Source organism: Gymnoscopelus microlampas (assembly GCF_963454915.1).
Source record: "Gymnoscopelus microlampas genome assembly, chromosome: 4".
NCBI classification, from domain to species: Eukaryota; Metazoa; Chordata; class Actinopteri; order Myctophiformes; family Myctophidae; genus Gymnoscopelus; species Gymnoscopelus microlampas.
This window is the reverse complement of record NC_139941.1, coordinates 17,070,438-17,094,731: the sequence shown is the minus strand read 5'-3', so window position 1 is coordinate 17,094,731 and position 24,294 is coordinate 17,070,438. Positions and strand designations below refer to the sequence as shown.

Here is a 24,294-nt window from a genome sequence, read left to right as displayed (position 1 = left end):
TATTTAACCAACAAGAATCAGAGCAACGTTTCCCATGTTGGGCTTCATCAGGTTACAGGCGCCTGGCTTTGGAACCCTTAAAGCAGCACTATAGTAGTTTTGGGTAGCAGCGGCCACTTTGGACACAAATAACATTGCGCATAACACATAGGTTTGACTCAAAAGTGAATAATAGGGCCCCAGATGTTCTCAAAATGTTTCTGGATTACATTAGATGTTGCTTTGAAGCCTCTCAAGATGTATCAATGATACAGACTCGCTAAGCCATCTAGAAAAACAAGAAACCGTGGAGGTCTTCCACTCTGTAAGGATGTTTCTCTTTGCTACAAGCATACATTGAACACTGTAAGAGATAGGGCAAGAGAAGCTTTGGAACAACCAAACGAGGCAATTAGTGCATCAGGTTCACTCTGTAAACAGTATATTTTGCTATACCAATAAAGTAAAAATGTTCTGCCAAAAAGGGTCTTGTCCCAAAGGTTTTTTGGGACAAGATTAGAAAATGTGACCATCAGATGAATCACAAACATCAGATGAATCAGGATACATTATATTAATCTTTACTTTAGAGTAATGTATTATATGCATACATTTGAACTGAATGAGCTGCAACCTGGCATTATCCAACCCGTGTGGATCCTCTCCGGACCCTTTACTCCTCTTCTCCTCAGTCAATTCCACAACAAAATCTACCTCCCAGGCAGACTTGATATGAGTTGATAATGGAGGTCGTGTTGGAGAACAAAGACACACATTTTTATATTCATCTTTTGATAAAAGATGAAAAATGACTATTTATGTACAGATCAGAGATGGTTATCAGACCTTTATCCTTCGAACATATAAAAGCTTGATCCGATTGAGACGGAATACTATTATGAGTCAAGCAAAAAGGACAGTTTCCATACAGTTCAGGAACTGAAAGCACCCTTCTTATTTGTTTTAGGATTTTTATTGAATTTTGCTAAACAAAACTGTCTTCCACCAGATGCACTGGATAGCCCTTTGTGGAGAACAGGAGAGCTGAAAGATAGCTATTTCTCACTGACTGAGATGCCACTTGGGTGCATCAGAGAGGTCAACTTGTTGAAGAAACACGTTTTTAATTGACACTTGATAATGTTTTGTGTGGTCACACATTTGTGGGGCATCAGTCTTGAACATGTAAGTGTTCATGTAGATTTACACAGGGTAGTGAGCGTTAGTCTGGTGAATGTCGCCCTCTATGGAACAGACTGGGAACTGTCGGAAGCTGACAACATCTCTGTATTGTCCAGTGGTGGAAAAAGTACTACATTTCTTTACTTAAGTAAAACTATCAATACTGCAATGTAGAGTGAGTTTCTTCTATTTATTCTCCATGTCTTTACAAGAAAGGACCGTGTGTGTGTGTGTGTGTGTGTGTGTGTGTGTGTGTGTGTGTGTGTGTGTGTGTGTGTGTGTGTGTGTGTGTGTGTGTGTGTGTGTGTGTGTGTGTGTGTGTGCGTGCAGGGCCGTAGGAACGGGGGGGGACGGGGGGGATTTGTCCCCCGTGGGCCGCGGAGCGACCTCGCGTGGGCCGCGAACCGGTATTTGGGCCGCGAGGCCACGGGGAAAAAGAGGAGGGAAAAAAAGCCTCAAATGAGCTGTGTGAGCTGTTTGAAGGTGGAAGAGCGGCCCCACCCCCCCCCTATACATTTTTTGGTACCGAATTAACCGAATTAAAGTAATAAAAAACGGAAATAAAAGGGGAATAACCGCGAAATAAAAGGGGAATAACCGCGAAAACCCCCCAAAAAAGCGTGCGCGCACACATGCACGCGTGCATGTGTGGCGCTCGTGCATGTGGGCCGGTACAAATATATCCCCCCCAACTGCGAATGGCTTCCTATGGCGCTGTGTGTGTGTGTGTGTGTATGTGTGTGCGCGCGTGCGTGCGTGGGCTTCACACGCTGACTGTTGTGACAGTCAGGTCTGCTAAGAGGAATGTATTTCACAACTACAACAAAAAATGGAAGAACAAAGCTTATCAAAGACAAATCTCGGCTTAATCTAGAAGAAAAGCAGGGCAGTTCAATACCTGCGTTGTGACAGCGTGCGAATGGAAGGCCTCCTAGACAGTACAGGGCAGCGCAGGGCTGATATTGTCAGCTGAACAAAAGGCAGCCTTATATTTTCACATAATCTTTATTGAAGGATTGTCACAGTTTACAGGATAAGATAAACAGACATAAAAAGAAACCCTTCTAGTTTTCTGTAGAAAAAACACAAGACAAACACAACAAATACAAAACCTCCCACCCAACCCCCTCACAAAAAATGTTTGAAAAAATTGACATTATATAAAAAGGTACAATGAAGAGAGCAAAAAGTGGAAAAAACAAAAAACAACACCAGCCAAAAGAGTACTCGAGGAGATGACATTATGTGATACACTTGTTGGTCCAATTATACATAAAGAAAATACACAGAGAATGCTTAACCCAAACTGCTCTCAAGCACTTGAGGGGACACCCCTTAAACCACTTTCAATTTGGAGTACAATAGTATTCAAAGAATTTCGGAAAATGGCGGAAAATAGCTACTGTATGCGTACATTTTTTTTTTTTTTTTTAACTCTTTATTTTCAGAGGTTTTATCAAACAATACATAAAATCAAATAGTACAAAAAAACAACAGAAAAACAGCAGTAGAAATAAAACATACAGGTAAAAAACAAAAACAGAACAGAAATAAATAAATAATAAAATAATAGAGGTCATGGGACATTTGGTACTAGTAATAATAATAAGACTGAGACATGTTGACAATATTGAAGATCAAATACAAAATACAATATACCACAGGGAGGATACAAACATCATCAAGGATCTGGCTCGCTATCTAAATAGTCCAGCCACTTCCCCCATCTTTTTTCACCCAGCTCCTTTTGGAGCCTCAAAGAGTAGGTCATCTGCTCTAAGAGATGCAATTGTCTCACAGTACTGATGAATAGCCCCATAGTAGGGCAGTTTTTCTGCAACCAGTTCTTTGTAATAGCTTTTTTGCTTGCTGCAAGTAGAATCTTAAACAAGTAAGAGTCATTCTGACTTAGTCCATCCGGGGTTTGTCCAAGATACAAAGATTCAAATGTAGTATTAACTATGCGTACATTTTTTAACATGAATTATATCCCGCAAGTTTTAGTTAGTTACAAAATGTGATTAGTTTAACAGCAACAAAAGACCTGACACAAGTCACAGGCACCTATTAGTCATCTGAATTTCATAACCTCAAATCTGATGAATTATTTTTTAATCAAAATCAGGTGAATGAGAGAATAATTTACAAATGATGACAGAGATTATATGGTAGGAGTGTAGAAGAGAGAGTTGCGTCACGCTTTGATCTCGCCGCAAAGCGGGATGTTGCCTCCTGTAGTTCCAAACATTGGAACTTCCTCATTGAGATCATTGGAGGTGGTCTCCTTACTCTTCCGAAAAAAAAGGTAGGCGCTCGGGTGGCGCAAACAGAGGTTTTGGGTTCGAATCCACCGTGGTGCATTCGGCTTTGTCGAGCGTCTACACGAACACAATGGGCCCGTGTTCAGGGGAGGGAAGCCGGGTGGGCAGGGTGGTATCGGTCATTGCATGGACTCCTACGGGCTGGGGCGGCACCTGTCAGCGGGGAGTGTTGGACTTGACCAGTAAAATATGAATTGCCTGCAAATTACTGGCTGGGGGTAAATGTGATGCCCACGGTTGTCACAATCCATGACATTTTACTTGATGATTAATTCAGAGTCAGACAAATTATTGCGATTTATTATCTAATCATGTTTTTGGCATTGAACATTGGAACATATACATTAAAATTACATTTCTTTTTAGGCTTTGTGAACAAATAATGCACAGGGCTCATATGACAAATAATTTAAAGCGTCACTTTTTTATGAATAAAATGTAATTTTGTCCAATCTGTATGGTAGAGTATGTTAATACAATATAATTTATACAGTTAGGGTGGTTGTATTTTGTCTTTCTGCTCTTCTATTGAAATATTTAGATTGTGTCAAAGGTCATGTCTCACCTAGAGACAGGATTTGACATGAATCTTGACCTAATGGTCAAGATTCAAAATGATGAAATTCAGCAAACCGGGTTCAAATCCGGGGTAGAAGAGAATGGTTACATAAGCCAGCTCTAAACAAAGCCTATTACTGAAATATACCAAGAAATTACTGATAATGACTGGTACCAGTAATCATAATAAATAATGTAGGGTAACATTTGTGGAAATGCTTTGCCCAAAATGCACAAAGTAGGAACACCAGGTTGAAAGTGGTTTAAAGAGCACAACATGGGGAAACAATTATGGAATTGTGACATTTCTGTTATTTTTATACAGATGAATGGAAACCATTCTAGTGATTATGATTATGAAAAATTATTTACAATAATTGCAATCAGGTGATTATGTAATAGCCTAATTGTGACAGGCTTGGGGTACCTACATATTGTTTGTCAGAGTGAGAGACATACGTCGCAAACGTTTTCATGTCAGGGACGTATTTGACCGTGGACCCCCATCTGAAAATATGTTGTGCCCTTACAATAAGTTTCCACCCAAAAGAAAAAATATTTTTTTAAATGTCAGATATACAAGCTCAAGTTGTATTATCTGCTTGAAAAAAAGTGTATTTGTTTCGTTTCATTTTATGAGCTTAAAAAAAGTTCATTTGTTTCGTTCCATTAATTGGCACTAGGGGGAGACACAGACTGCATTTTGCTTTCAGACTTTCAACGATTGTAATGCTGCAACCTAACCTAGTGGGGGCAGTAAGCCTTTACCTAACTCATGTTGCTATTAGGTTTGGTAACAACATCCTTTTGTAAACAGGTTTGATAACCACTTTGATGACAGCATGTCTTTTGTCCTCTATTTCACATGAAAAGGCTCCCTGGAATACGTGAGGAAATGAGCTTGATGACTTGTTTGTCTTTGTAATGCACCAAACGAGCTATTACTGTTGGTAGGCCTAAAGGTTTAACTATTATCAAAGTACTCTTACAGAGATTATCCTTTGTGGTATATTTCCTGCAGTGATGGAAAAAGTACAAAGTACAGACAAAGTACATTTACATGTGTAGGCTATTTGTATTTTGACTTTCACTCCACTACATTTGACAAATTGTACATTTGACTCCACTACATTTCTAAGAAGGGAAAAAGTACATTAAGACCTACTAAAATATAGTGAAAATGTATTAAAGAGTTGATGGTTTAACTATTTATCAAAGCCCTCTTACAGAGAGTTTTCTTTGTGGTACATAGATGTAATGAGTAATGACGTCAAGTTCTTAGCTCCTCTTGAATAAGCATGTCCATCTGTCCCCATGTCCAGACTGTCAGTCTGTCTTGCTTAACTTGCCCTGGCTTCCTGTGTGCTTGTCCATCTCTCTGTCTCACTGATTTGATTGAGAATGGAGGTGGATGATATCCAGATAGATAGACAGGCAGGCAGGCAGGCAGACAGGCAGTCAGACAGACAGACAGGCAAGCAGGCAGGCAGGAGGGCGGGCGGGCAGACAGGCATCCCCAGGCGGTGCCCGTCAGGCTGTCTCAGCCGCCCATGCCCATGGGTCCAGCTGGGCCTGCCTGAAAGGCATGCTGGGAATGGCCATCGCCAACGCTGAGAGAGAGCCACAGTACTGATATATCAGGCACTCTGAAGACCAATGATGTGAGAGGAATGGCTCCGTTTCATTCTCTTTCAGGGCTTGGCAATTAACCGAAAGATATATCTAAACCGATACTTAAAACCAGTAACAACCTTCAAATAATCGAGAAGTCGCATCGTGGCATCACGACGCGTTGGCTCACATGCATCGCATTGTTGAGAGATTGGTTGTATATCGGATATTTCCGCTGTCAAGGCGCTGTTGTACAATCGACCTTAAAATTTGTACGGATTTATAATTCATCTTACAAACGAGTTCCGGGGAAACCAGTTGTTTTCAGCGAACAACATCATCATGTGACAAATTAGGCTTCACTGTCGATGCTTCCTTTTGTCTCTTCCTTCAGGCCACCTTTTCTCTCTCTCTGTCTCTGTCTCTCTCTCTCTCTCTCTCTCTCTCTCTCTCTCTCTCCACCTCTGTCCCACTCTCTCCATTTCTTTGTGTCTCTTCCGAGGCAGGCTCTGGCTGGCGAAGCCCCTAATGGGCTCTCTGAGAGCCACTTGCCAGCCCGGAGTGAACAGGGGTGCAGGGAACCATTCTTCACATTCTGACTCACTCAGAGGGAGCTTGTATTGTAGAGGGTGAAAGATGCACTGCAACCTTGTCGCACGCACTTGTGTGTGTGTGTGTGTGTGTGTGTGTGTGTGTGTGTGTGTGTGTGTGTGTGTGTGTGTGTGTGTGTGTGTGTGTGTGTGTGTGTGTGTAGTTGTAACACTATACTACTTGTGAGGACCGTATGTCCCCATGCACAAGTATAGTAGATAATTTCTAGACATTGTGAGGACAATTTTCCAACAATTTTTTTTTTTAGATTTGTTTTAGAATTAGGCTTACAGGTTGGGGTTAGGATTGGACATTTAGAGGTTAGGTTTAGGGGTTAGGGTCGGGGTTCAACCTAATTTATACTTAGTTTGAGCATTGGGTTCTGCACCAAAAATAGCATATATATAAGCTCAAAAGATCAGCTTCAGAATCAGGGTTAAAAATGTCAAATGTCACACATTCCTAAAATCACTGTCCTAAAATATTGCTGTCCTCACAAGTATAGTTATACGTGTGTGTGTGTGTGTGTGTGTGTGTGTGTGTGTGTGTGTGTGTGTGTGTGTGTGTGTGTGTGTGTGTGTGTGTGTGTGTGTGTGTGTGTGTGTGTGTGTGTGTGTGTGTGTGTGTGTGTGTGTGTGTGTGTGTGTGTGTGTGTGTGTGTGTGCGTGCGTGCGTGCGTGCGTGCGTGCGTGCGTGTGTGTGGGGGGGGGGGGTGTTCAGCACTCTCAGGGGAGCCTGTGCCTTTGCACTTGCATGCAGTCATGTCTGAAATCCTATTAACCAGGCAACACGTTCACGTTGAATCGACACTGCCAAATCCTGAGTGTCCATTTGACTCCCTTACGGGACAGTTTTTACCTTCTCAGAGTTCAATTAACACTCAGGATTTCACAGCGGGTAAAGAACGTGTCCTTTCAAAATGAAAAATTAATGTGTGTATGACTCACCAGGAATGACTTGAAGTAACACAGTAAAATCTTCGGTGTTGTTGTAACTCTGAGGATGTACCAAATGTAACCAAATGGACCCGTTAGGGTCAGGGGTCATCACTGTGTACGTACACAGACAAATGTGTCCGTGGCAAGTACTAATCCATGTCTGTGACAAGGATTAACCACTTGAAGCCCAGCATTCCTCCTTTGGGGTAAACGTGACCCTTACGGGTCCATTTGGTTCCATTTTTACACTCTCAGAGTTACACATGCTTAAGTGGCCATTTGGAACCCCCTTAAGGAACCATGAGGGTACCTGGACCACACTTTGAGACCCACTGGTGTAGCAGAGTGTTTCCAGTGAGCCAATATGCACAATATTAACACTCTGACTCTGTTTGACCAGAATGGAACAGAGCCTTAATTAGTCTAATTGGCAAGACTAATTGGCTGTGAAGGAAGTAAGGAAACGGCCCAATTTATTTTCAATATGGCTGCTGTGCATAGAGCATAAAGGTATAAAAAGAACAAAGGCATAGAGCCTATGAATCCCAAACACAGAAGGAATCTGCCAGTATGCAGTGGCTGATGTGCCAGGCTCCAGGCTTTCTTTGCAATTGGCGTCCAGCCTATTGTGATTTAATTAATGCAGAAATACTATCATTATAAAATGTGTTGCTCATTGGCATACACTATGGCACATTAGGAGTCCTTGGTATACATTTAGGGTTAGTTAGAGCTATGTGTTTCTGGTAATATTATTGACCGCTCATTTTGTGTCAAAAAAATAAAGTTGAAGATGAAAAAGTCCATTATAAAGTCTGCATGGTGATGACCCCTGGTTAGTTAGTTAAAGCAAGGCTCAGGATCTCACTGGGTACACATTAGCGCTGATGACTTCAAATCAATATCACGATTATTTCAAACTTTTGCCTCAATTACAATGAATAAACGATTATTAAAACAATATAGTGAAAATAACAGATCTACAAGCACGCATTGTGCTTGTAGATCGACTATTTTTACAATTTTTGTATGCCACTATTGTACAACAAGATATAATACAGGGTTAAGTGGTTAATCAGACTAATAGATTAAGTCGATCATGAAAAATAAATTGTCAATTTGTTATATAATATTATATCGGTTTCAATATATTCAAAGCCCTATTACACATGGTGCATTGATGCCAGAATTCCAAACATTGCCTAAGTGCAGTGGTTCAGGCAGTGAACGTATAGCGGAGGAAGGGAGAGCTAATATAGTCTTCTTCACGTTGTCTCTTGGTGTTTGTGGTCCATGAGTTGCAGCGAGATGAGTCATACATTTTGGAGGCAGCCTTTTTGTGCTGCAATAATACACACATTATGCAGCGTGTGTCCTTCTCCAGGACACACACACACACACACACACACACACACACACACACACACACACACACACACACACACACACACACACACACACACACACACACACACACACACACACACACACACACACACACACACACACACACAAAATTTGCTTCAGTAAAAGTACAAAAGTAATGGTATCAAAATGTACTTAAAGTACCAAAAGTAAAAGTACTAAAATATTTGAAAATAGCAGATCTACAAGCTCACAACGCATCACGATGTGACGCGTTGTGAGCTTGTAGATCGGCTATTTTCAAATAGCCTATGTATAAAATAGGGCTAAAGTGGTTAATGTATGTTTTATAATATCATAATTTATATCTGAACAGTAACTAGTAACTAAAATTTTCAAATAATTGTAATAGAGTAAAAGTACAATATTTACCTCTGAGATGTAGTGGAGTAGAAGTAACAGTACTGAAAATTGGAAATACTGCAGTAAAGTAAAGGTACCTCAAAATTGTACTTAAGTACAGTACTTGAAATAAGTAAATATATATATACACACACACACACACACACACACACACACACACACACACACACACACACACACACACACACACACACACACACACACACACACACACACCATACGCCACGCATGGAGGATTTCACAAATTCAAGTTCCGGTTTTGATGTAGCTAATATTGTTGATCCGTGCTTTAGTGTTTAGCCACAGCACAACAGGTCTCCTTCTCAGGGTACGCCTCGGTGCCTCTCTCCCCCCGCTATACTCTTTGATAGTTGAAAAGGCCCGTCCTACACTCTGCCCGCGAGACACCATCACTCACACTCTGGCTAATTGGCTTCAAAGTGCCATCTGCATGGAAGAGAGACATGGGAAAATGGGAGAGAAAGGGACTGTGGGAGGAGAGGGAGAAAGCAAAGGAAATAACTGGAGGGAGGGGGGGGGATTTGGAGAAAAAGGAGAGACAAAAAGGAGCAGAGAAGAGCAAGAAAGAAAGCAGATTGGAGGACCGGGCTCGGAAATATATCGATATTATATTGATATGGTGATATGAGAGTATCCTCTGGTTGATTGGATGTCGTAATATGGCAAAAGTGTTGTCTTTTCCTGGTTTTAATCAGCTCAGTTATTTTTCTACTTTTCGAAAAAGCTCTCAACACATGGCGTAGTGTCTCGTTGTTGCGTTGTAGGTGGACTATTATATTCAACATGTGTTTTTTTATCATCACAAAACTCGTTCTAATCAATATTGAGGTATTTGCTATTTGGTCAAAAATATTGTGATATTTGATTTGGTCATTGCAGCGCAAGGATGAGGCTAGTGTAGGCCGAGAACAGAGGAGAGGGGAAAGACAAAAAAATTGCAAATACCAAGACCCACTTTTTGGAAGAGCCCTGGGCGGTTCCTGACTTCTTTATTGGAGGGTTATTACATGGCTTTTTTGAATAGTGGATTCCGATTGGTCTATTATGCCTCCATAGCTGACCGCTGCTCTCAATCACAGACCACTGTTTACATAACATTGCTATGGAAACGGTAGTATCTATGCTTATTGACAGGGTCTGATAGAATGTGGCACAAGTAATGCGCAGTCATTTTTCTGTTGTCTACAGATGATGTCATACATTGAAATATGAAAATAGTTGTAGAAGATAACACTTATATCAGCGGTCCCCAACCTTTTCTGGATTCAGGGCCCACTTTAAAACCTTGAAAAGCGTTCACCCATCTGACCAATTTTCAGAGTATTCATTTGTGTAATATAAAAACTAATTAAATTAAAATGAAAGAAAAAGAAAAGCCTTTTCCTTGATTCGCGCAATTTCATGTTTGCCTACTCGCGGCACGTCCAATCAGACCCTGTCACACGCTATTAAACTAACTTTTAGATTGGGGTTTTGCGTCACGTTAATGATTTTGTTCGCATAATAAGTGGGATGATGTACTGTACAGCGAGCCGGCCATTATTATCCCTTATTAAACAAATTAGTCGAAACACAACTTTGAGTCCTATTGCTTACGCTGCAAGAGCATGACAAGCCCTTCATTGAAAGGGTCCTGATTAACCCATTCAATACGGGAACATCATTTTAGATGTCTTTGTCTATTAAAAAATAGCAGATCTACAGTACAAGCTCATGGCGCGGCACCGAGTGCCGCGCCATGAGCTTGTAGATGTGCTATTTTTTTTTTATCGTGAAAATGTGTGCAAATCTTTGAATATATATATTTTTAAAGCGGACATTTGTGAAATATTTCGTTCCAGGGACCTCCAGAAGCAACGATTTGAGTTTGTTTCAAAAAACATATAGATTCAAGATTGTTCTAAAAATAGCCAAAGTATAAAATTATGGTTACAGCTCCAATCTAAAATGACACAGATGCGTTCCCGTATTGAATGGATTAAACAGGGACTCTATTCTGAGCGCCTCCAACGTGCCCTTTATCCAAATCCTGTTTACAGAGGCAGGGAAACGGGATGGCTAGCGTCCCAGCAGTGGCATTTCGCTGCCATTTAGCACACAACGGTAACGTGTCAAGTGGTAATTAACCACCTTTCTTTAAGCTTCACCTCACGCTACGATTCCTGCCGTTGATGATGCATCATGGTCATTAGGGAGGAGACTTCAGTCATAAATCCTACAGATTTGCCGGGTTGAAGTGGGAGAGCGTGGATGTGGAGCTTCTGTATGGCAGCGCTTCTCAAACTTTTTCACGTCAAGGACCCCCATATTGATACTGTATGTATTTGGCCCGCGGACCCCCATCTGAAAATATTTGTTGCCAGGGACCCCAAGAAGAGAAGATTTGTGTTAAAAAAAAGCAAAATTATTCAAAAATGTCTAAACGTTTTCATGACTCTTCAAAAATAGCAAACGTACAGTACAAGCTTTTATATCTGCTATTTTTCAATAGTATTAATAAAGTATGAAATAATAGTGGTTACAATTATTGTGACGCTATTTACTAATTTAGCTGGGGACCCCCTTGGTACCCCCCCCCAAGGACCCCACTTTGAGAACCGATGCTGTATATGGGGCCCTATCTTGCACCCGGCACAAATCTCTGCAAAGTACACAACTATACATATCAGCAGCAGCAATGGTATGAACTGTAGTCAAGTTCAGTTTTAATCTAAATCTAAAAGGAAAAACTAAGAAAGAAATTCAAACTTATTTTATTAAAGCTCATTGCAAGCCAACCCTCAAGGCTACTCTGTTGAACTTGCTTCAACAGAGTAGACTTTTATGGTCCATTATGATTGCGGTGAATTCAATATCTAATAAGTTGGGACAGTTTTCCTAAAAAGCTTCGACCTTCTGGACAATCTCAAAAGATATGCGTAAATCTCATCTAAATCTCTAGTTCAATTACATAAAGTACAAAACAGAGGCATGGCTTCATCATAAGCTGTATCATATAACTGAAATACAGTGACTAGATGTCCAAGTCAAGGTTATTATAGTTTAAAAACGTCTTGACCTTTTGTTTTCAATTCCAGCTTACTCATTAAAAAAAAAGAAAAAGTAAAGGCCCAGTTTTAGAATCCGAATCAAACTCTATTGTCACATCACATTACAAGTAACAAAGTGCACAAAAAAGTGGTAATGTGCATAATAATTTAACACATTGGGTGCCAGCATTTTTTCATAACAACTTACGTTGGGTGCCAGCATTCTCCCCATTGACTGCGCTTTACTGTTTAAATCTGTAGACTCCGCGACGAGCAAATCCACGTAAAAAAAAGCATCCGTTCATGTTGAGCGATGACCCTGGCTACAGCCTGGAACCATAACATTTCACTTGCGAGTTACAACGGGGGGGGGGATCGCGCATCGCGCATGACCGGTTTTCACCACAGGAAACGGATTCGGAGATATAGGCGTTTTAAAGAAGGAAATAGACAGGAAGTGGACGGAAGCCATGTTTTTGTTTCCGGTGATCCATTTGGCCTATCCTTCTTAGGATCACAATGGGTGCTCCCAGGGCTGCTCTAGCCCCGCCCGTGCGGAGAAAAACGAAAAAAACAAAAAGACAGAACTCACGGTCCAGACCGTGAACGGCACCAGAGCGCTACTATGTAAACACACGGTTCAGACCGTGATCGGCACCCGATGTGTTAAGAGTCATGAAATGTATGTAAAGGACAGTCCATTAAAAACAGCTCAGTTCAGCCTGTGCAGTGGCCACACGCTTAGCTCTTGTTCAGCAGTCTAATTGCTGCTATATAAAAACTGTTCAGGAGTCTGGTGGTATTGCTCCCGATTGCTCCTGTATCGTTTGCCTGGCCGTGGGTGCTGCAGCGGTTTGAACAGACCATGGCTGGGGTGGTAAATGTGAATAGGTGCGTGCTCTCTGTCCGGCCTTCTAAAGTCCACGATCAGCTCCTTGGTCTTATCGACGTTGAGAGCAAGGCTGTTCTCCTGGCGCCGCAGTGTCCATGTTCCAACCTTGGCTCTGTTGGCCGCCTCGTCGTCGTCTTCGACCGGGCCCCCGATGACGTTGGAGCCGTGCGTAGCCGCACAGTCATATGGTGTACAGGGGAATAGAAGAGAGGACTCAGCACGCAGCCCTGAGGGACTCCTGTGTTGAGGGTCAAGGGGTCCGATGCGATGTTGCCCACGCGATGTTGCGGCTCCGACAGAAAGTCCAGTATCCAGCTGCACATGGACGATTGCAGGCCCAGGTCCAGTGTTGCCAGATCTGCTTATTATAATTTCCCCGCAAGATTTGATTTGAAAATAGCCGATCGCGACGCGTTGTGAGCTTGTAGATCTGCTATTTTCAAATAGCTGATGTATATGTTAAAGTGCTCATGTGGCTCATAGTCGCTTCTTTTGGGCTGGTTTTCCTAGACCTAGGTTGCTTGTTTCTCTCACAGAATCTGGCAACACTGCCCAGGTCCTTGAGCTTCGTGTCCTGTCTGGTGGGGGCGATGGTATATTAGCTGTAGTGTTAGTTTTAGTTTTTTATTGTAATGTGGGGTATTTGTCAGGAGTGAGATTCAAAAAGTTTAGAAAAATACTCAAGTGAAGTAAAAGTACCTCAAAATTGTTACAGTACTTGAGTAAATGTACTTAGTTACGCATTTACTTTCCACTACCGTAAGCTCCACATGTCCTTATAGCAATGCAATGCTGGTGTGCCTGGGTCTTTTACCTATTAGGTGAGACACCTGCTGTAGGTGAGACCATGTGAAGAAAGAAATCCAGAAACTCAGGTCGTTGTTACTATTTTGATAAAGCAGTTGCTAAGATACTAGTGCGCTTGATGAATTGAGTCATTCCAAGTCCATGAGTCTGATTGCAGCTCTTCTGTCTCGGTCAGAGAGTTCTCACTTGTGTATGAGCTTGATGAGTTCAGTCAAAAGATTCATGAGAAAATGTGCCTTTATAAATCATTTATATTTTTACACGGGCAGAACAAATTGACATACTGGACAATGTACAGATATAGATGTTTTTCTTTCTGACATCCTACTGTTAGACTGATGATAGGTTTTTGGTTTACCTATGGATCCTAGATGACTATTTCTATGCATTTGATGTATTGCCTTGTGTTGTCCTTGTTTACTGTAAATCGCTCTGGATTAAGAGCGTCTGCTAAATGCCTAAATTGTAATTGTAATTGAAATTAACAGTCCAAGGATGATTTATTATTGTTAAAAGTATTGACATCAGGGCGAGTTTAGCCAAACCACTAACAAGGAACTCAAATAATACATGAAAGCTACCTGACGTAACAAAACAAAACAAAACAAATCTTAGGTGGTTACAAAATACTACCCTACCTCCCTACCACAAAACAGGAGAAAAGGACATTAACCAAAAAGGCTTTCCATCCCTGCCATTTTCTGGACTGTTGTTTTGTTTTGTTCTTTTAAACATGTACACTAAACAAGTCTTCTCAGAATTGGTCATGTTGGGAGCCAGGCAGGAGAGAAAGAGTGTTGACTGGTGTCAGCTGCACTTATAACCTGGAAACTGTCATCTCCAGGCCAATCAACACCCAGGTCACCTCCTGCTCAATCACACATGTCCACCAGTCATCACACAACACCTGGAACCAAACAAACACACACACACACACACACACACACACACACACACACACACACACACACACACACACACACACACACACACACACACACACACACACACACACACACACACACACACACACACACACACACACAAACTCAGTCACAATCAGAGGGAGAGACAGTACAACACAGAGCCCATCCACATACAAATATAAAAATTCGACCTCAAAGTCGTATTTTCACGTATCACTAGTGCAGCAGTTCCCAACCTTTTCTGCACGAGGGCCCACGTGAAAAATGTTAAGTGCTCACGGCCCACCCATCTGATCAATGTTTTATTTTAACATTATTATAATTTTTGTTACTGTTATCGTTAAAATCTTGCTCACTTGCACTGCCCTCACGGCCCACAAGTGGGTCTCGGCCCACAGGTTAGGAATCGCTGCTTTAGTGGAATATTAACCCATTAAAACCGGGATCTGTGTAATCTGTGTAACCACTTAAACCATTATTTTATACTTTGGCTATTCAAAAATAGCAGATATACATACTCAGTGCCACGCTCATAGCGCGGCACTGAGTGCTGCGCTTTGAGCTGGTAGATCTGCTATTTTTTTTTAAATCGTGAAACTTTGTGCAAATCTTTGAATATATATATTTTTAAAGCGAACATTTGTAACTCAAATCTTTGGTTTTGGGGGTCCCTGGAACTAAATACTTTGAGATGGGGGTCGGCGGCCAAATACATATCATTTTGAGTGGTCCTTGACATGAAAAAGTTTGAGCACCACTGATATCATAGCAACATAGGTTTTTCAGACACCAGTTAGGATTTAGAAGACATTTGTAGATGTTTTCCCGGATTGAATGGTTTAAGCATCCCTATTCTAGACCAAAGCTGATCAGGACTCAGGTGATCGACAACTCTCGAGCGCTGGCCGATGAGACTGGAGGACCATGTGTGAGGCTGCAGGGCCAAATTTAGCATTTCTGAGTGGCTGCTTGCCGGTTTAGTCTCCAGTAATAAAGGAGGCTTCACCATGTGTTTACCATGGCTGGGGAGGAGGAGTACTCTTTCGAGGCGACTCTGTTTCATCTGTATCTTGATATCGTACTGAAGGGGTGCTATGGGGGTTAACATGCTAAGACTAAGACTTTGTTCAGATCGCAGGCAAATCCAGGGGGGGGGAGGCATATGCCTCTGCTTTTAATATTCCCCCCTCTGGTCATTGATTTCTTATAGCCGGTGGAGATATGTTTTATCCCTGCTTCTGGTCTGACTGAATATGTATTTCCTTTCCGGAAATGTAGACTTTTATGTTTGATAATATCACAAAAAGAACTACATACTGTATACTGTACGTAATGTGTATGGAAATATTCCAAACCTTTTTTTCTCTTTTCAGTAAATACTGTCTTAATTCACACCATATATCAGAATAGTTAACTTATAAAATGTGTTCGTTGATGATGTAAGAATTTGAAATGTACCGCATGCAGTGGTAGGATCGTTGTGATAGAAACTTCTACCCAGTGATAGTTTATTCTTTAGCCTGATGCTATTCCTATTTAGATCCAGACCTACTGTAACAATGTGTGATGAATGCCCATGGAGGAATGCACTCACGCATAGGGACTGCAATCTGCTATACGAATGTCATCTTGACAAGAGGAGGCCTGATGACAAGGTGTTCTCTGCACTTTCACTCCATGCAGCCATTGCTGCAGTAAAGGCTCAAATCCCAAAGTAACTAGAAAAGCTATACAAAGGGTGCTCCGCAGAGTGCGGGTCTTCGCCAGGCTGGGTCGCCTATACCCAGGGCCGTGTTTCAGTCGTGGGTTGCAGAAAGCTATGTTTCGATTTTTTTTGCATTTGTGCCCCCCCCCCCCCCCCCCCATGAGTAGAAGTGAAAGCGCTTTTGGAGGTGTGCTCTAAATGCACCCCAACATGATGTGATTCCAAATTGGATGTTGATTGGTTGTTGCGTTCATCATATATGGCATCTGCCTGGTGGTGAAGACAAAAATGGAACACAGCTATAGTGTGGCATACTGTATCTGTGAGATGTTCACAGGTACACTGCATTTGCCTTGACATAATGGTAGTTCGGCGGAGATGGCTGCCATTAGACTGCTGATTTCATGTGTATTCACTTGCACTGAGATAGAGAGTCTGTAGAGCTGTTGCAAGGATCAATTGTACGAACAGTATAGAATGCCTGTACAATCACTTTGCCAATGGACACATTCTAAAAAGGAAGAAATAAGTAGAAAGTTGTTCCTTCCAGATCAATGAGCACATTCTTTCTTTTGTTTCTTTCTTAAGACCAACTTGAGGAGGATAAATTGCACAGTAATGGAGGTAAAGTATTGTCATCTTCAGAAATCATTTTTGACTGCCTACATCCAAGTCATTGCTTTCTGTTGTTCTTGTTTTGGTGTAAAGTGGTGTTATAGCGGCTGTGATTCATGCAGCTTTCTCTTCACGCTCCTCTCCATCTGTCCATCTGTGAAAGCTACACATACCATCTAGCCGTAACATATCATACCTGCATAACATTGCATGTGTATGTGATGCTAGTGCTAACTGAGCTTTTGATAACTTGAGAAAATTTGCTTTGTAACAAACAAAGGCTTATGGTATTCACAAAATGTGTCCACAAATCAAGTAAAAAACTGAAATAAACAAGCACTACAGCTTCCAAGTTCACAGATATTAAACAACTTGTCATGGCATAAAATGTGAAACTCTCTTATTTTGTGCATACTGTACATTGAAAACTCTATGTAAAAAAAGAAAAGAAAAAGCATTCCAAATCTGGCGATGGAATCAATAGACCAATTATTTGTTTACTAACATTGAGACTGGACGCACAGGTGATTGTTTGACTCAATCAATTCCCAACCTGTTGTTTTGGGGTGCGCTGGTTTCAGCACACCCCAACCCCCTCTTGTGTGTTGGTTAGTGAGGCGCTTCCCAGCAAGACCTGACAGAATGGGTTTCATTACGCGCATACTGGTTGTGTGCATACTGGTTCTTATCACTGTGACGTCGTCTGTTAAGGGGTCTATTGCAAACTCACTCCCAGATTATTGGACAACAGAGTGTAGTGCTCATTCATGCTGTATGTACAATCGGTGGTACGTGTGTACGTGGCCTTCATACAGTCCACAGTTTCCTCTCTCCTCTTTTCCTCCTGGTCGACAGGGAGCCAGGCCAAGCAGGACTGGTCCATCCAGTGGCCGACCTCCGAGTCGGGCAAGGAAAACACCCCAGTGTGCCAGCCGGAGCCCAGCCAGTGGGTCCGCTTCCAGCTCTCCCAAAGCCCCCAGGTCCAGTCCAAGTGCAACCAGCATGTATGCCACAGCCCCTCCCTGTACTCCGATCGGCTGACGGTCGACGCCGCGGCCACGGGTTTCTTCCCGTCCCCGGACCCGGGCCACCGCTCCCTGCCCCCGTCCCCCCGGCAGAGGCACTTTGGCCACACGCCTCCCCGGACTCCCCTGGTGGTGAACACCATGACCCCGCCGGGCACGCCCCCCATGCGGCGCCGGAACAAGGTGAAGGCGCCGGGCACGCCGCCTCCGCCCAGCCGCAAGCTGATCCACCTGCTGCCGGGCTTCACGGCGCTGCACCGCAGCAAGTCCCACGAGTTCCAGCTGGGGAACCGCCTGGAGGACGTGCAGACACCCAAGTAAGTGCCATCCACGTCCTTTGGGTACGTTCAAACTATCCGCCTTTTATGAAGCAAAGGCTTTCCACGTGGGGTCTGGGTGGGGGTGACAAAAAGGGGGGTGACAAAAAGGGGGTGACAAAGAAGTCACAGGAGGGGGGGGGGGTACGTGAGGCCTTGTACATACAACTCTATACTCGTACGATGAACAGCGAAAATAGTTTATCTACTAGCCGATCTACAACGCTCATGCTTTGTGAGCTTGTAAATCAGTTATTTTCACTGTTTGTATTTTATTTCACAGTGTTATTAGTGTGCTACGCAATGATGTTACATGATGTGTAATTGTCTCTGCCAGGCCGAAAGGCCTTTGCCTTGTAATTACCTTGTAATTTACAAGGTAATCTAGTATTCAGTGTGCCAGTTGAAGGAAGACAATGATGAAAGGGGAAATAAAATAAAAAAGCAACAGTGACAGATTTTCTCAATTAAAGGAGTAGTTCACCCCAAAAAAAACATATTTTCTATCAATTACACACCCCATGGAGCCTTGAATTCATGGCGATTTTTTTGTTTTTGTAAGCCTATAATTAGATGACCAGCAGAGTAGACTCCTACTAAGTCTCCTATTGACTGATGACCCGATCATCAAATTGTTGGCTCAGGAATGCGAACAACAAAACAACAAAATCTCCATGAATTCAAGGCTTGGGGTGTATAATTGATAGAAAATAAGTAATTTGGGGGATTTTGTTATTCCCATTTTAACATTCAAAACTATAATAACCTTGGCCAGAGCCCAATCAGATTTCTTCCCAGAAGGACATCATTGTCCCATGAAGCAGATTTATTTTTTAAAAATATTTTTGAAATAATAATAATTAAAGAAAAAAAACACTTTTATTTATCTCCTTCGAGCTACCATTATGTCAAGGCAAATACAGTGTACCTGTGAACATCTCACAGATATATGTACTAGTATATATTTACCCATACAATTTTTGTCCGTGGGCCAAATTTTGGTCCCGACCCACTGTTTGGAAAACCCAGCGGACCAGCGGGCAGTCAGTCAGTCAGTCAGTAGAGATACGGGGGCCTAGGGGCAGAGTTCCTGACCGGCCGTGGCTGTGTCTGGTGCTATGCTGATCAGATTTGACCGGCCACAGGGTCCACCGCTGTGAGGTAATCAGGAAGCAGACCCCCCCTCAGGACAGCCGTGCTCATTTTGATAATGCCATTAGATGACAATGCCCTATCACTGTGCCACTTGCTAAGTTAATATTTGGGAGTTTGTCTTCTGCCTTTACGACAGCCATCTGGGTTATATTTAGTGCATGCGTGCTTGTAGATAGGGCGCTGTGTGTGTGTGTGTGTGTGTGTGTGTGTGTGTGTGTGTGTGTGTGTGTGTGTGTGTGTGTGTGTGTGTGTGTGTGTGTGTGTGTGTGTGTGTGTGTGTGTGTGTGTGTGTGTGTGTGTGTGTGTGTGTGTGTGTGTCGTGTGTACTGTATACATGTGAGGGCCAAATGTCCCCACAAGTTTGTAGAATTTGAGAATAGACATTGTGAGGACAAATTCCATGGTCCTCACAAGAGAATTGGTTGGTTATTTATTTATGTATTGTTCTGATTAATTATTACAATTAGGAAAATATTCAGGTTAGGGTTAGACATTTAGAGGTTATGTTTAGGGGTTAGAATTGAAGTTATGGCAGATTGTTACTTACTGTAGTTGTATGCTGGTATCATGCACTGAAATTGGGAATGATATACAAAAACGAATTTCACCCACTGTTTTACCTTGTAAACCTGTGATGTGACAATAAAACCTGATTCTGATAAAACCTGATTCTGAAAATAGCCGACAGTATCTACAGGGTCTGTGAGTTTGTAGATCTGCTATACGTTCGGCTTTTAGGGTTAACTCACTGAGTGCCATTAACGTGTTTCACATGTTTTTACCGCTATGGCGCTGGGTGCCATTAACGTGTTTGACGTGTTTTTGAAAAAATAGTAAAAAAAAAACATTTTTTGAAAAACATGTTCAGAACCCAAGATATCATCATCTGAAGATGTGCAGCTCCATCCACTCCTTGTTTAACTTAGAACTGAAAAAGGCTGTATCTCGCTTCCTAAGCACTTTTTGTTTTCTGTGAAAAAAACTCTGGCACTTTTCAGAATCAATTCTGAAATAATTCTGGCAATCCTGGCACTCAGGGAGTTAAGATGGCAAACAAGTGTTAAAATCACAGTACTAAAATGTTGATGTCCTCACAAGCATAGTACTACAAACCTGTGTGTGTGCACACGCACGTGTGCGTATGCGCATCTGCCCAGTAAGGAGAGAATCACAGTTGCACTGACCTCAAACGGCATTAGAGAATTGATTACCGGTCTCAGAGCGCTGATAGACCGCAGGCTCAGAGCTGAGATCCTCTAATCAATGGCCTTTGTACGGAGTGCGCCCGGAAATGCTGCCTCTCGTCTGGACAGAGGACATTGTCTTCTTGCCTTCACCGATAGCGAAATAATCCCGGTAGTGCATCATAACTGAAAAAGGGCTCAGTCAGTTGTAAGTGCAAGTGCCGGCAAGCATCAACTTGCAGGTTCAGTTCCGACATGAGCCACCTGTGTGCATTTCATGAATCTTTATACGCACGAGGGGAATGGAGTTCGTGCACGTTGTTGCATCTGTTCTGTTTTCTTTTCTTTCTTTTTTTACAGTGTGGCTTTATGGGGGGTAGAGCCGTCTATATAGAAGAGGGTCTGTCTGTCTGACTGACTGACTGTCTTTCTGGGTGTCTGGGTGTCTGTGTGTTCGGATCTCGCAAACCGCTCCACCAATTCATCATACGTGATTGATATAAGGGTTGAACTGGGGACCCCCCACCCTGACAAGCATGTTGGAATTGTAGGCATTACATTTAGTTTGACTCGGTTCCACAGATAAATATTGTGAAAATTGCCGAACAACAAGTTCACAAAAGCCTCGCACTGCTAGGCGTTGTGAGCTTGTAGATCGGCTATTTTCACAATGTTTGCCTCTTTCTTAAGTAATATTTGACATTTTGGCCAATTTGGTATTACAAAGGTCTTAAAAGTCCTTAAATTGTCACTTTAGAATGTGCAGACACCCTGTATACACTTATACTGTATGTTGGTTGTTTACTGTTGAATGAGAAAACAATGTTGCACATGAAGCTAATCATCTGGGGGGACCCTACAAAATAATTTTCGGACCCCCTGGGTGTCCCGACCCCCAGTTTGGGAACCACTGTCATAGACGACTGACGTCACAGGCTGGCCAGTGGTCCAATATCCACATGGAAGCCAAGTCTGATATCCACTATGGTTTAGCCTGAAAGTAGATTTCACTATTTATACAGGTCTCCAGTGTCAAGATTACACAATCCATCCATTATTATCCATGTTCTACTTTAGAGCTCATGTCTTTGTCTTTAATACAAAGAGAATTAAGGTTTTACCCCAGAGTAAATGAAACCTAGAACAGTGTTCATTCAGGTTCTTTTCACAGGTACACTGATATATTACTCATTCTGCATGTCTCCCGCTGGCAACCTGGGCATTTTAATAAGCTCACAGAGCTACTTATTTTCCCATTTGCTCTTGACTTAATTACTTGGTTCTGTGTCCAGGACACAAGAACCAGGGATTACCCGCTCACCCCTTGAGACATTCCTCTTAATGAGATATGGCCTCATACTTTATCTCAGAATCACTGGCATGCAATACAAGCCTGAGACTGAGGAGATGAATAACACAAGAATGCTCGCTTTGTCTTATTGATCTGGAAGGCTGTGGTTGGTTTAGCCACTGACGGATGAGTGACATTCCATTCAGAAACATTGAGGAATTTCTAATGGCTTGATAGGAGTGGTGGAGGATTCGTTGAAGTGATACGACTGAACAATTATTTAAAGAAAATCAAAATAGCAGATCTACACGCTCAAGTATTTTGAGCTTGAAGATCGGCTATTTTTGCTATTTTTGCATGCCACCGTTGTACAAAGTATAATATAGGGTTAATTGGTTGAACAGACTAATCGATTTAATTGATTGTAAAATATCTATTTAAATGTTTTTGTGTTGATTCGTTGATTTAAGAAAAAAAATTACCTGCATGAGCGAGATTACGTTGCAGGTTATTGTTTCTAAATATTGGTTTTGATATATTTTCCGTTAATTGCCCAGCCCTAGTTAAAGGCAACATGCACACTGTTTCTCTTGTAGTAGGGAATCAAATCAATTATTCAAATGAAATAGTGAATTCCGGAAACTCTAATTACCTCTACATTGATTTATTTTGACGTTTCGGTCACATATTCATCAAGATAACCCAACTATATAGTGACAGCGTTTAAATGCAGACCACGATTCCACAGCTGTTTAGAATTAAGGTGTGTCGCAATCGCACGTAAAAGCAATGGTTCAAAATGCAACAATGTGGGCCTATCCTGAACGTACACTATCCTTAATGGTTTGCATAATTTCCCTTTTCCTGCCTGATAGTATGTGTTTTATAGTATGTGTTTTAAAGCCTGTTAAAATAACATGCAAAACATTCCATGCTATTTAACTAAATGTGCTACTGTATATATACCATCAAATATGAACCCCCCCATTTCCTGCATTGTCACGCAAAAATGGTTCTGCTGTCCTGTGAACTATTTTGACCTGGTATCTGTCCTGTGTTTCATACTGCAGTGCAGCTATGACAAGTGAATTTCCCTCGCGGGATCAATAAATGTCTATCTATCTATCTTAAAAGCACGATAAGGCATTTGAAAGGAAATAAAGAATAAAAGGAATAAAACAGATAAAAAATGAATAAATAAGAGGCATAGCAAAGACTTGGCTATAATATAACTTCATGATGCATGTGGACCAGTTAATCAGTTCTTCCTGGGCCCATGAGGAAACTTTTGTCAAAGTTTAGCTAATCTGCTAGGCTAATATTTTTGTGGCAGACGATGCACCTCTTTTGTTTAACTTTTCCTCAAGCATTCAGCAGTATGGTAGTGTAAAGTACAGCCTTGGGAACAAATAGTTTCCGAGCCATGTGGCCCATACTGTAGGTCAGGAGCCTATCTTCTATCTTCTGTAGCGTGCGGCGGCTCGATGTTCAAGTACCCCCAGTCTAACTCTTAATACTGAGTGCCAAGCAGGGTGGCATTGGATACCATTTTTATAGTCTTTGGGATTGCACCCCGACCACCCAATCTCAGGGCGGACTCTCCAACCACAATGCCACTGAGCTGGTGTATCCATCTGTTGAACCTTTGTCCAGTTTCGACAGGCCAGAAACCCATTATAGCATGTGGGACTCTAACCCACACGCACACAAGAGGGGCTCAAACCGCCCCGGTCAAGTGCTTATGGGACAACTTTGTTAATCTGTCTGTGTGATAATGTTCCCTCACAGAGGAACCTTATCTCTAAGCATGAACTTCCATTATTAAAACTCATTGAGTGCCATTAACGTGTTTCACGTCACGTGTTTTACCGCTATGGTGCAACGTGCCATTAGTGTGTTTCACGTGTTTTAAAAAAAAAATAGAACCCAAGATATCATTATCTGAAGATTTGCAGCTCCATCCACTCCTTGTTTAACTTATAACTGAAAAAGGCTGTATCTCGCTTCCTAAGCACTTTTTTTAAAACTTTTTTTTTACCCTAAAAAAATCATACTGGCCAGAAATAGTCAGAAATAATTTGGGCACTCAATGAGTTAAGCGCAGGCTTGGGTTCCAGCTCTATAGCTCTGACCTTGATCCATTCTTGAAAGCAAGTTATCATGACTTCTCCATAAAATACAACTTGCAAGCCTGCATCTGGTAGAATAAAATGAAAAATAAAAACATACATTATTATTCTTATAAAAACATTTGCAAACAGTTTGAAACCCCTTTGCATACAGTTCAATGGAATATACTTTCTCTGTCCCTGTCCACTTGGTCAAATCAATACAATAGCTTTGTTTTCATGACGAGTGA

General features: G+C 41.9%; 1 protein-coding gene across 1 annotated transcript in view; it reads left to right on the top strand.

Annotated features, from left to right (window-relative positions):
• Nucleotides 1–24,294, top strand: part of ksr2 (kinase suppressor of ras 2) — a gene marked incomplete at both ends in the record, with an annotated part of 129,650 nt that overhangs the window by 32,361 nt on the left and 72,995 nt on the right. Inside the window, 2 exons of the mRNA XM_084054044.1 lie at nucleotides 16,937–16,974; nucleotides 17,827–18,305. Of these exons, the coding sequence (XP_083910170.1) occupies nucleotides 16,937–16,974; nucleotides 17,827–18,305 (517 nt within the window). The remainder of the gene's footprint in view (nucleotides 1–16,936; nucleotides 16,975–17,826; nucleotides 18,306–24,294) is intronic.